Source organism: Candoia aspera, chromosome 1 (assembly GCF_035149785.1).
Source record: "Candoia aspera isolate rCanAsp1 chromosome 1, rCanAsp1.hap2, whole genome shotgun sequence".
Lineage (NCBI taxonomy): Eukaryota > Metazoa > Chordata > Lepidosauria > Squamata > Boidae > Candoia > Candoia aspera.
Window position 1 is genome coordinate 194,518,692 of NC_086153.1, and position 14,040 is coordinate 194,532,731.

Genomic DNA, 14,040 nt, shown 5'->3' on the forward strand with positions numbered 1-14,040 from the left:
GGTACGTTACAGCACTGTTAGCAAATTCCCAAGTTACTTATATTAAAATGGTATTTTTTAAAACCCTTTAGGTTCCCAACACAATATTTAAGGTTAGAATGAAGTAGCAGATGTGCTATTAAAAAAGACAGAAACATTAGATTGCATGCAATGGTACTCATCTATTTTCAAAGGTGGAAGTAGCAATCAAAAGGAACATTGTTCAGACACACCCAGTTTTGTTTCAGTGACAGAATGTCCTCTTTAACCTCAGAACAAACTTTAGGAACCCACACATGTTTTAACCTCAGAATATTTGAAAGGGCTGTTTCAAATTGAAGACATTACTTGCATTCCTACCATACATCCTCAGATCTCTGTAAGTATTGGGAAAGTTCCTGTTCCATCTAAGTATTAAAAAGTTGGATGTAGCCCATGCTGTAAACTGGAGGTTTTTGACCTTTGACCCCTTGGGGATCTGTGAACTTGGGGGAAAAATCACATTATTTTTATTAACCTCTAACTTAAATCTAGCTTTTCATTCAATAATGTATGTAGGCGAGAAGATAATGTATGGCCTCTAGACTCCATAATGTTAACTTCAGTATATTTCATTATCAAAAATTATACTCTAAAAAAGGGTATTGTCTTTTTTTTATTTAATGCATTTAATAAAGAAACACATGTATCACTATATTGGACATTTGTTATTAAAATATTTTGGTAACTATGTGAGCAAAACTGGTTTCCTTTGTAATCTATCTGTATTTTGTGCATTTAAATACATTTTTCTGAGAAGGTATCTGTAGGTTTCAACAGATTCTCAAAGGGGTCCATGGCCCAAAAAGGTTAAAAACCCCTGCTGTAAATGCTATCAGCTAAAGGGACCAATAAAGCAAATTATCCAAGGGGAACTGAGAGTTTTAAAAGTTTGGTCTTCCTTAACTTTGGAAGGGCTGAAAAGGCACCAAATAAATACACCTTATCCTTGTGTAAATGACCAAATATAAAGTGCTGAAATGTGAGGTAACCTGTTTTGTCCTGTAGGGCCTTCTCCAAGTCTGTCTGTACCCGTAATATTTTAGCTTTAATGGCAGTTTGTCTCCTCTCTTTTTCAATTAGGCTCATCAAATCTTCTTCCTTTTATAGTAAAAAATAAATAAGGGGAAAGGAAAACAAGATAAATATGTTTTGATTAAAACGCAGGCAGGGTATGAAGTATATCTTTGGTAATGTTCGCAACTCAATCTTAGCTTGAGCTTGACAGAACCAGGATGGTGAGCACAAACCATGCCAAGCTGGCAATTTGCTATATTTTTGGTAGCCTTATGAATTATGAAATGCTTCAGACACCAGACTGAGAGTTAGATCCCCTTGGCTAGTGGAAAAAAAAAGATGGACAGAGCTGACAGATAGCCACAGTTAAGGGAGAAGATCAGAGATGCCCTCCCTCCCCAATATACTTTTTCCATTTGACCCTTAATAACTAGTTTTCAAAGTAGGCAGAAGCATCAGTGGAAGGCAACAGATCAGGTTCCTTGGTTTTAAAATTCATTAATGGGGGGTCCATTCTCTGCACCAACTTTTTGCTTCAGTTGGTGCCAGGGAGACAAACTGTCACTTTCTGATTAAAAGTTTCATCAAAATGCAAAAAGATGCCAGACACAGATCTATATGGTCCCAAAGCCATAACAGTCAAGACTGGCTCCTAGAACTGTTCCTTGTATTTAATCTTTCCTCAGCTCTCACCTTCACCTCACAAATAGTTACAGGGTGTGAGACTAGGCTGAAGCTGCCATAACCTAAAGATGAAGCAGGAGGGTAAGCAGAGAGGACAAAAGCCAGGAAACATGTCTAAAAGATCCCTTTAGGGAGGTAGACAAGTTGGAAGCAAGTTGTTAAGGAAACAAAGGAAAAATGTCACCTGAACCAGACAAAGGAAGTTGGGCCTGAGCACATAGGAACCCCCACCCCCATCCCATCAACAGCTACCAGACTTGTAAATTAACAAGGCAAGAATAGCTGCCAGTTTTGTGAATCAACAAAGCAAGGACTTTTGGGGATAAAAGAGGTCCCAAAGCCGGCCCACTCTTTGAGTCATCCTTGGATCCAGACTTGGCAGCTTCTGTCCCTCTAGCTAGCGCCTGGAAGCCTAGTTGAGAAGGACATGGGTAAATGTGGATGAGTGTGGTGTGCATGTGAGAAAGAGCGAACATACATTATAACTAGAAAAGTTTTGCTGTTACTTTAAATTCACTGGGTCTCTGTATTTCAAAGAAGCTGTTGTGCCTCAGCGTTCGGTTGGAAGTTACTTGTGTGTCCCTAATTATTTCCCAGTTGTTGACCAGGGCTGTGTGTCTTGTCTGCTCAAGCTGCACCTGTCTGGAAAGCCCAGGGAGAAAAAGCAAGGGGGGCTGACAAGATCCACGTGCCTCAACAGGCTGTGAGCGTGTGAGTGAGTGACCATAAGCCGAACCTGGGGGCGGGTGTGTACCAGGGGAATGCTCCAGATAGGGATATACAGTATATTTTAAAAAACATATAGAATATTAAATAAACATTGAGATTATTTGGGATGAAGGGTTGGAAGCTGAAAAAAGCAATTCTCTATTTGTCTTGTATCTTTTCTTATGGCCATAAGAATTTATTTTAATGAAATCTATGTCCCTGTGAAATAGACACGACCCTTTATGGCTTTTCCCCATGTTGATATGTGACCAGTTCTTAAAACAGTGAATTTGAAATGCTACAGACCCATTTAAAGAATTAATATGTGGGTAATTGAAATATTGGATTGTAGTAGCTACTCTTGAGCCTCTTCAATTAAAAATAATGACTCTGAAATCCTGGCTATTCCCATAACGATTTCTTTTAATGCCAAATGCATTTCTTAACATTTTGCCCCATTGTGGTATCACACTCTTCTACATCTCTGATCTGGTTTACCTTGGCTATAGTGTTACTCATATAAGCATTCTGTGTGGCACTGATCCATGTAGGTATAAAGTTAACCAGGCTAGCAGTTTACCCTCTGATGCCAGGTACAGATAAGGTTGCACCTGAAAAGGCCAGCTCGCAAAAGAAGCACACGTCCATGTGTGTGACAGGCATACTTCATGGGAAAGTGTTTTAACAATGTCTTTCATTCAACATGAGTCAAGGCTATGGACAGGACAATACATAGGTACATAGACAGGAGCAAACTTGCTTGTTGATGGCTTGCATCCTTCAGAGGAGAAAATATACAGCAGGTCCCCGGTTTAAGAATGAGTGCTGTTCCTAAGTCTGTCCTTAAGTCAAATTTGTATGTAAGTTGGAAAAGTTATTTAGCATCAGTTAGTCAAATGTTTGTCTTAATATACTGTATAGAATACATTTAACCTTTCTATGCATATAAAACACTTAAATACTTCCAAATTCACTAAAATACCTTAAACATAATAATACACAGTGTACAATATTGTGTATTTAACCCAAAACACTGTACTTAACTTGAATTTTTAATATAATAGTCTTTATGGCAGTCTGTTTTTAACTAGAAATAGTCCGTAAACTGGGACATTCTTAAACTGGGGATCTGCTGTATTTGGTTAGAGCTACAACAATCTGGATGACCATTAGAAAGCACCACAGAGATAAAGAAAACTCTAATTCTTTCCTGCCATCTGGTAAGGGTCTGAATTGGTATGGTCCAGATAGGATAGATATTATTTAGTCCCCATACAAGTAGTGTTTACTTTCTGTATTTCCCTTCAAGCTAGGCAAATAAGGCCTAAAACTAGGTCATTGATGCTGAAGAGGTTGACTTTCCAGACCGTGATTCCCACAGAATGCATTGAGATATAAGCTATGTTGGCACAACACTTTGTCCATAGTTAAGCATAGTTAATTCAATCAGGACTCTTTCTGGAGTTCATTTAGCACACTTGCTGGGTTTGAGAATACAATAGATTAAAATGTGTATTGGAGATACAGCTCCAAAAGCAAAGATTCTTGCCACTTTTAGTCCTATTGATTACTAGGGGCATTAAGAATACATACATACATACGATGACTCCTTTGTTCTCCTTTTTCTCTCTGTTCTGCACACTCCTGATTGGAAGACTAACTCTCTTAAGCTCTGCCTATCAGCCTACTTCCAATGGGAAGAGTACTGCCATCTCTCTTCTTCACCATGAAGGTTTTCTACTGGAGCATGAAATGTACATTACATACAGTTTATAGGCCCTTTGGGATTTTAAGTTTCTAATTCTAGATATTCTAAATGACTTGGGTTCTACTCATGTACCAGGACACCCATGGGCAGGGGGAGGAGTGGTGTAAAACAAAAGTCAAGATGGTAATTGCAACCACATGGTCAATGTCCTGCCCCTTTTGTATATGTGTTGACATCATGTGCATATACAAAGGACTGCACTGTTGTGATCATCATCTTGACATTTTGGTATTCCACCTAGCTCATGGACACTGCTGTCACATGCATATCCTGTGCTTGTGAATGAACTGAAGGATTCCAGCCAGGACTCCTCTACAAAAAGCACAGCTGGCTAGCTTGTGGTTATGTGTTATGCAAACCCAGCCTGGTTATACCTCCAGGGCAGTTTATCCATCCTGATGTCTTCCAGAAGTGCTCTATTTCATTTCCAGAATCCCAGTCAGAAGAGTCATCTCCTTGCCTTAAGAATTATTCCTTCCATTACTGAAGACAGGAAATTTGACAGTGCACTTACATAGTAGTCTGTTAACAAGAGCTCCAGTTTGGTCTCTGCCGTGGTTACCGACATTTCGTTCACTAATGTCTGCATGTCCTTGTCAATTTCTGCTTCAGCAACAGCACTGTGAACCTTTGCCTGGCACTAGGATAATGACAAATAAAATTAGGCATGGGAACACTTTCTAGCAATATTCAATTCAGAGCAAAAGAACTTGGAATTAACATACAGCAATGAGGCTTTGTCCAAACTGAGAAAGAAGCTGGCTATAACTATGTAACGTATTGCAGAGAAGCAGGAGTCTCTCTTTTTCAAGGTCAAGAATGCTCTGTTGAAAAGGGAACAATGATTACTCCTCACAGAAAGAACAAGTTAAATATGATAGTCAGATCAGTTACTTCAAGCATACCCAGCCATTAGCCCAATTCCAATGGCTTGTATCTAAAGTGGATCCTAGAGTGTTGGGATGGACCTTCATTCACACAGAATGATTGCTAATTATCCCATTGGCTTAGAGTCCATGAAAATAGGAGGTGGGAACATTAGGTATATAGGCTGCCTTGAGATGACCAAAAAGAAAAGTGGGATAAAAATCAATCAATCTAACAAAATAAGTTCTGAATGTACAATATGACCCTTGATCAGGAGCACTTTGAATCCTAGTGGCTATGAATTATCAAATATACATGCAAGAAGTCTTTTTACAGTGACAGTGCATTCATGTTGTAATTAAAAAGTGATTTATATTTGGGGATCGATCTTTCATTCTGGCTGTCACTTGCTGTTGAACACTCAACAATACTGTAGAATTCTGTTTGAAAGATGGGTCTTTAAAAAATGTGCCTATCCAAGCATTAAGATGCTTCTATCCCAATTACATTATTTGTTGTTGGAAAGAAAGGGCCCTAGGTTGAAGGTTTGCTCCTTCTGAATGAAGCTTATGAAAACTGATGGTGGGAAGAGAGTGAAACTCCCTCAGTGACTAGTTCTAGCACAACTGGGTAGAAACTGTTGGCCTGCAGATTGCAGTTGAGAGCTCCCTACAATTTCCACCCGTCGGTTCCAGTCCTGCTAGAACTAGTGGTGGGAGAGGTCCATCCTGACTCAGCATTTATTTCATAAGACTTCCCTGAGTAAGGCAGATACAAAATCAAACCTTGCTTCTTTCTAATCAGCACAAACAAATTGCAAAATATTAAGCAAACATAAACAGCAGAATCTTCCCTGCTTATATAATGTGGTACAGCCAGGTCAGTATTGATGCATCCTTCAAAAACTAGATGAACAAAGGAGTGCAGATGAGATTCAGGGGGCTACATTTATTAGGAGCAGCTTTATTTCACTATGGGGCCTTACGAGATGGTTCAAAGATTACTTCAACAATGTTTTTCTGGGTCACTGAAGCCATCCGTTTGCCCTAACAATAGCTAGAGAATGCAACTTGCTTGCACATTGTTAAGAGCTGAAAAAAATGGATCCAAACAATCACCCATGAAGCAGCTTGAGCTCAAAAAGTAAGCTTGGGTTGGATCATGGCTCTTCCTGACTGTTACGTAGGTGTGTTCCTTTTAGCTAAAGAGTACTGAAAGAGTTGGAGAAGATCTAAGCATGTAATTAAAAATACAGAAGCGCTCAGTGGAGGTGGTGATGCTCAACAGCATTTAATTAAACTGCTCCAAGAAAAAATGAGAAGGAGATTTATGACCAGTTTGTTGATGCTTTTGTAAAAAAGCACTTTTAACAAATCTCAGTACTTTTGTTATTTTTTAGATTCTAATCTAATTCTGGATGGTCATTAATCTGATTTTAACTATGTTGGACTCAAAGAGATATATACTAAGAAAAAAATAGAAGGCATCAGGGAGCCCTTTTAGTAAAGTGAGAGTCCGACAGGACTACATACCAACTATGGAGCTACATGGTCAGTATGGAATCATGAAATTGGAGAGGACCTTGTGTCATGAGTGCCGTTGAGCTAAAGTCATCAGCGCAATGGCACTCATGACAATGACAAGGAAATAGGTGAAGGGGGACAAGTTAAGTAGCCATCAACCCACAACGACTAACGGCTAATAGACAATAGATAAACGGATCACGGAGCCACCCAAGCCATCAGCGGCAATTGCAACGGGGATCGCCCAGCTGAAAGCAATCAGCAGAAGATTGAAAACCGGAGGATGGGCGATCCTGGAAACCCTCAACCAATGGCAGGGCAACACATGGGACAAAGGGGGGTGACGTGATCGAGAGCGAGGGGGCGCTGACCGGCGCGGGGTATTTAAACCCCGCACCGGCGCGCTCCTGTCACTCTCAGCTTTTTTCTAACAACGTTGTACCTATCCTGAAATAAACCAGAGCCTGCTTTGCAACCCAGTGTCTGAACGTTATTCAGAGGTAGGCAGCGCATGACATAAAGCTGAGAGTCATAAACTCAGCCTCGCCGAGCCCCACCGGACGACAACGAGCCGCGGGAGGAGTAGACGGCGAGAAGACCAGCAAGATGAGGCCGGAACGGCGCGGGCAAGGAGGGCGAGCCGCGCGGCAAGAGGCAGAGGAGGACCGACCGAGGCCAGAGGCACCGCGGACTCCCGGAGCCATGGACGCCCACCCAACCCGACCCGAGCCTCAGCTCCAACCCCAAGGGGAGATGGCGACGGAGGCAACCCGACCGCGGGAGGGAGCAGCACGACTTCCGAAACCAGCGGAGGACCCCGCGCCCCACATCGCACCCCAGCAACGGGCGTGGAGCGACAGCCCCACGGCGCTCGACACGGAGGAGGACGACGGAGACACCCATCAGACGGCGGAGGAAGCGGACCCGCGGCAGAGGGACGATGAACCCCGCCGGCAACCCACCCCCGAGGACGCGCCAACGGAACCGGCCCCAGCGGCGGCGCGGGCTGTGGACGAGGAGGCACGAGCTGAACTCGCGGCCATGCGGGCTCAGCTGACGGAACTCCGGACCATGCTCCAGGCGCTTATGCCCCCCGCGCCACCCAACGACGTCCCCGCACAAGCCCACACCCCGAGCGAAGCATCGAACCCACACGGGCCAGCGGAGGGCCAGCAGACGGCACAGGCGGCCGACACCACACCCCGAGAAGCGAGAGGCGGGGCCGCACAAAACGCCCGGGCCCCAAAGGACTTCCCCATCTTCTTCGATGGGACCCCCACAAAACTCTCGTTTTTTGTGACCAACGCTAGGGAGTTCATGGGGAGGCACGGACACTCCTATGACTCCGAGGCCGACAAGATCGCCGCCGTGGCGATCAAACTCCAAGACAGGGCGGCGGACTGGTACGTCCAACTGTACGAGTCCAGCTCCCCCGCCCTCGCCACCTTCCCTGCTTTCATCAACGAGATGAAAACCTATTTCGAAGACCCCCTAGCTAAAGTACGGGCGAAAAGCGCACTCCAGAGACTTAAACAGGGCACACGCACGGTCCCTGACTACGCCCTGGAGTTCAAAGCCCTCGCGGGAAAGGTCTGCGACTGGTCTGAGACCACCCTGCTAGAAATCTTCAAAAAGGGGCTCAACCGCGACGTTCTCCAATGGGCCCTCTACCGCGACGACCCAGAAACGTTACACGGGTGGATCCACCTCGCGGGGAAAGCCGAACACGCGCACCGCACCTTCCTTATGACAACCACGGAAGACACAAACTACGTCGGGAAAAAGGTACCCGCACCACACGGGGGGATGGCCGGCCCCATATACCCAAAAATGAAGTTCAACCGGGAGCCCTGCGGGAGGTGCGGCAAATTAGGGCACAAGACGGCGGACTGCTTCGCCAACCGACTGCCGACCAGCGCGCCCAAGCCCGCCCCGAAAATTAGCCCCAAACCACCCAACCCGGGGCCGCCCCCTCACCGCCGAATGACCGTGGCCACAGCGACACCGGAAGATGGCTGGGACGCTTACTGGGGAGAAGGGGACAATACCGACCCCGACCAGCCGGCGGGAAATGCTCCCCGCCTGCCCTGAAACGCGTGGCGAGGCAGGCGGCGGGACAGCAACGCGAACCACCTCAACGAAACGACAAAAGCTCCGTAATATTGGCAGCAATTCAACTCTCTGCCGGCAACGGAGCCACCACGGCCGCGGCACTAGTGGACTCGGGGTGCTCAAAAAACCTTATCCACCCCGACCTAGTCGCCAAACTCGAACTCCGCTGCTTCCCCCTCCCCACGCCGCTAGCATTCCACCAGCTGGACGGCTCCACAGCGGGGGGGAAACCAGCCACGCTACAAACCGAGCCGGTCACCCTGCAAATGGGCACTCACACCGAGCGCACGTCGTTCGTAGTCACGCCCATCGGACGGCCCATTGCAGTCCTGGGGATGCCATGGCTCGCGAAAAACAACCCGCGGATCAACTGGGCGACCCGCACCTTCACATTCGGCGACGGCGAGTATCGAGCACCAGTACCAGCTGGCAAAAGCAACCCCACGGTAGGACGAGCGGAGGCGACCACACAAGACAACGCCGCTACCACTGCAGACCTACCGGAACAATACGCCGACTTCTCCGAGGTCTTCGGAGAAGCAGAGGCAGACCAACTACCCCCCCACCGCAAGACGGATTGCCGAATCGACCTACTGCCCGACGTCCCCCTACCTAGACCAAAGATCTATTCGATGACCCCGAAGGAGATGGCAACCCTCCGGGAGTTCATCGATAAAAACCTAGACAGGGGATTTATAGAGCCAGCATGCTCACCGGTCGGAGCCCCCGTCTTATTCCGGGAGAAGAAAGACGGGACCCTACGGCTCTGTACCGACTACCGGGGCCTAAACGCGGCTTCCCTGTCCAACAAATACCCCTTACCCCTGGTGAAGGACATGCTCGCCCACCTGTCCACGGGCAAAGTCTTTTCCAAATTGGACCTGCGCGAGGCGTACTATCGCATCCGAATCAGGGAGGGGGACGAATGGAAGACGGCGTTCAACTGCCCCCTAGGCGCTTTCCAGTACAAGGTACTGCCCTTCGGACTCGCGGGGGCCCCTGGGGTGTTCATGCAGCTCATCAATGAGGTACTGCATGAACATCTGTTTAAAGGGGTCCTGGTCTACATCGACGACGTCCTTATTTACACAAAAACATACGAGGAACACGTAACCTTAGTCAGGCAAGTCCTCGACAAGCTCAGAAGGGCGCAGCTCTATGCAAAGCCCACAAAGTGCGAGTTTCACAAAGAGCGCCTAGACTATTTGGGGTATCGAATCTCCGGGGACGGCATCGAAATGGACCCCGCAAAAGTCGAAGCGGTACTAAACTGGGAGCGGCCCCGCAACAGACGGCAACTACAGAGCTTCCTGGGATTCGCGAATTTCTACAGGTCCTTCGCCCGGGGGTTCGCTGAGATAGCCCTCCCCTTAACGGACCTCCTCAAAACCAAAGGGGTGGGGGACACCAGACGCGCCAAGAACCCAGGCACAGTGCTGAATTGGACTCCCGCGTGCCAGACCGCATTCGACAAGCTGAAAGCGCTGTTCACGACGGAGCCAATCCTCGCGCACCCGGACCCAGAACGGCCGTTCGTGGTCCAAGCCGACGCCTCAGACTTCTCCCTGGGAGCCATCCTGCTACAAAAAGACTCCACGGGGCTCCTGAAACCATGCGCCTACCTGTCAAGGAAGTTCTCCGAGACAGAGAGGCGATGGCACGTCTGGGAGAAAGAAGCCTTTGCGGTGAAATCGGCACTAGAAACATGGCGTCACCTACTCGAGGGAGCCACCCAACCATTCGAGGTCTGGACGGACCACCGGAACCTCGAGGCCCTACGAACGCCTAGACGCCTTAGCCCAAAACAGGTCCGATGGGCACAATTCTTCAGCCGCTTTGATTTCCAGTTGAAGTTCATGCCGGGCAAGAAGAACTTCCTGGCCGACGCCCTCTCCCGGCTGCCCCAAGACGAAGAGCCCGCCCCAGACACCATTGGGACGGTCCTATCCGCCTCGCAACTGGGGATGGCCGTGACCACCCGAAGCGGCGCACGGAGGCAGCTCGACGCTACGGCGCAGCCGACGGCGGGACAACCGGCGACGGAAAGACGGCAACCGCAACTACCAGGGGGAATGCGCACGGACCTCGCCGCCGCCCTCAAAACCGACCCCTGGTTCCTGGCAAACCCCGACAAGGTAACGATGGCGCAAGACCTAGCATGGGGGGAAGGCAGAATCTACGTCCCGGACTCGCAACGCCAGGCGATCTTGCATAGGTCACACGACGCCAAGCAAGCGGGACACTTTGGGTTCCTCAAGACCCTACACCTAACACGGCGGCAATTCTGGTGGCCCGCGCTCAGGCGAGACGTAAAAACCTACGTGGCGTCCTGCCCAACGTGCGCTAGGGCCAAACGGGCACCAGGCAAACCCGCGGGGCTATTGCAACGGGTGGCAGAACCCTCCCGCCCATGGGAGGAAATCTCTATGGATTTTATAGTGGACCTCCCACCCAGCCAGAAGAAAACGGCCATTTGGGTGGTGAAGGACTACTTCTCAAAGCAGGCCCACTTCATCCCCTGCACGTCAGTCCCATCCTCACAACAACTAGCCAAACTCTTCCTCATCCACGTGTACAGGCTACACGGATGTCCCGCACGTGTGGTGACCGACAGGGGCACACAGTTCACCTCCAAATTCTGGCGGGCCTTCTTGAAGCTGACGGGGACCCAACAGGCCCTGTCTACGGCTTGGCATCCGCAGACGGACGGAGCCACTGAGGTTCTTAATGCCACCTTAGAGCAATTTATACGATCCTATACGAACTACCACCAGGACGACTGGGCTGAACTGCTCCCGTTCGCCGAAGTCGCATACAACAACGCCGTCCACACGAGCACGGGAAAAACCCCGTTCGAAGTAGTCTCGGGGCGCGACTTCGTCCCCATACCGGAGCTACCTCAACCCCCGGAACCCCAGGTGGACGCCAGCGACTGGGGACGGAAGATCGCGGAAGCATGGCCAGTAATCACGGCGGCGCTGAAGGAGGCACAGGCTGCTTACAAAGAGCAGGCCGACAAGCACCGGCGCCAACAACCGACGTTCCAGGCGGGGGATATGGCCTATCTCTCCACCAAGTTCCTAAAGTCAACCCAACCCTCGAAAAAACTGGGGCCTAAGTACATCGGGCCGTTCCGAGTCACGCAAATAGTGAACCCGGTAGCAATACGCCTGGACCTGCCACACAACCTCCGGAGGCTCCACCCGGTGTTCCACACCAGCCTCCTAAAACCGGCAACCACCTCCCGATGGCACCCAAGCACGCCTCAGCCCGCACCGCTTATGATCGACGGGCAACACCACTTCGAGATAAGGGACATCCTCGACTCACGCAAGCAACGAGGAACCCTACACTATCTGGTCAGGTGGAAACACTTCCCCCACCCGGAATGGGTGGCGGCGCACAACGTTAAAGCGCCTGACCTGACCAGAGCATTCCACCGGGCATACCCCGACAAACCGCAATCAAGGTCAGCAAAACCAACCCCCCCCCCGCAGGCCTCCCCCCGCCTCCCGTGCCCCAAGGGAAGGGGCCCCCCCCAAGCCCGCGACTTGGGTGGACCTCCCCCCCCCCGGGACTCACTCCCCCCGCCCCGGGCCCACGGGGTGGTGACAAACGATCGCCAGCACCCTCCCCCCGCCCCCTGGCCGCGGGGGAGTGGCAAGCAAGTCAACAGGGCAACCTGGGGGCAACGCCCAGGAGACACAACAAAGGCGACGCACTCCAAATAAGCAAAAAAGGGCCCTACCTGGAGCTGAGCAGCACCCGACCAGCCACGCCTCTCGCCTCGCCGAACTGAGCCAAACAAACAGGGTGTGGTTGGAGCATGCGCACGCCAGGTCAGAACCCGAGCATGCGCACCATGGACACACCCTGGGAAGGCACGTGGTAGAGGGAGGAGCAAAGGGAGGGGCGACAACTACTCCGGCGGGAACTTTGAAAAAAAAAAAAAAAAAAAAAAAAAAAATGGCGTTTTGACAGCTCCATGGGGAAAACCCAGAAACCCGGGGGAGAACACTATTCGGAAAGGGGGCAGTATGTCATGAGTGCCGTTGAGCTAAAGTCATCAGCGCAATGGCACTCATGACAATGACAAGGAAATAGGTGAAGGGGGACAAGTTAAGTAGCCATCAACCCACAACGACTAACGGCTAATAGACAATAGATAAACGGATCACGGAGCCACCCAAGCCATCAGCGGCAATTGCAACGGGGATCGCCCAGCTGAAAGCAATCAGCAGAAGATTGAAAACCGGAGGATGGGCGATCCTGGAAACCCTCAACCAATGGCAGGGCAACACATGGGACAAAGGGGGGTGACGTGATCGAGAGCGAGGGGGCGCTGACCGGCGCGGGGTATTTAAACCCCGCACCGGCGCGCTCCTGTCACTCTCAGCTTTTTTCTAACAACGTTGTACCTATCCTGAAATAAACCAGAGCCTGCTTTGCAACCCAGTGTCTGAACGTTATTCAGAGGTAGGCAGCGCATGACACCTTGGAAGTCAGTGCAGGGTCCACTGGACCATATCTGACAGATAACCCTCCAGCCTCTGTCTAAAGACTTCCAGCAAGGGAAAAGTCACCTTTTCAAGTGGCAGCCTGTCTGGACATGTCCCCTGACATCTTCCATAAATCTACTTACTTGTAGTTTTAACTCACTGGTTCAGGCCCTGCTCTCTGGGGCAATAGAGGATAAATCTACCCCCTTTTCTGCATGAGAGTCCTTCAGGTGTTTGAAAACTGCTATCTTTCTGCGGTCATCTTTTCTTAGGCTAAACATATCCATATTCTTTAATTGTTCCTTACAGGAAGTTTTAATTTGAACATGTTGATTTTAATGATTTTTCTGGGAGTGGGAAAAATATTAAATTAAATATTTTTATTTTTAAAATTAATATGTATGCACATAAGCAGAAGTTAATCCAAGCCAAGATTTTATATTTCACTGTTCATCCAGTCCTCGAGGAATAAATCTTGAGGACAGGATGCGCTACTAAAATTAAATGTACCTTGAGAATGTTTAAGTTGTGTAAATCAATATGCTTTTGTCATGTGGTCCTCTTTCTTGCCAGAAACTAAGGAAAATAATACATTGCCTATGAAATGCATGTAATCATATTTGATTTTACCAAATATAGATAATAATTGTCCCCAAAAATATATCACTTCTGTTGGCATGTGAAGGATCTTCTGTATATGCACCTGTGTGCCCTGTACTCTGCCCTCCAAAAATTGGGTAATGGTGATGAAATTCCAACATAGTTGGGAGAAGGGAAAAGAAGCTGAATCTGTGTAACTGAAGAGGAAAAAGGAAGAATTTCTTTTTCTTCTTCCAAAGGGACC

At 48.7% G+C, this 14,040-nt stretch overlaps 1 protein-coding gene across 1 annotated transcript in view; it reads right to left on the minus strand.

The window, feature by feature from the left end:
• The window catches only part of NOSTRIN (nitric oxide synthase trafficking), a 37,776-nt gene that overhangs the window by 6,472 nt on the left and 17,264 nt on the right, over positions 1-14,040 (minus strand). Inside the window, exons 9-11 of the mRNA XM_063318225.1 lie at positions 4,921-5,019; positions 4,710-4,835; positions 1,011-1,119 (exon numbers count right to left, since the gene is read on the minus strand). Coding sequence (XP_063174295.1) covers positions 1,011-1,119; positions 4,710-4,835; positions 4,921-5,019 — 334 coding nt within the window. The remainder of the gene's footprint in view (positions 1-1,010; positions 1,120-4,709; positions 4,836-4,920; positions 5,020-14,040) is intronic.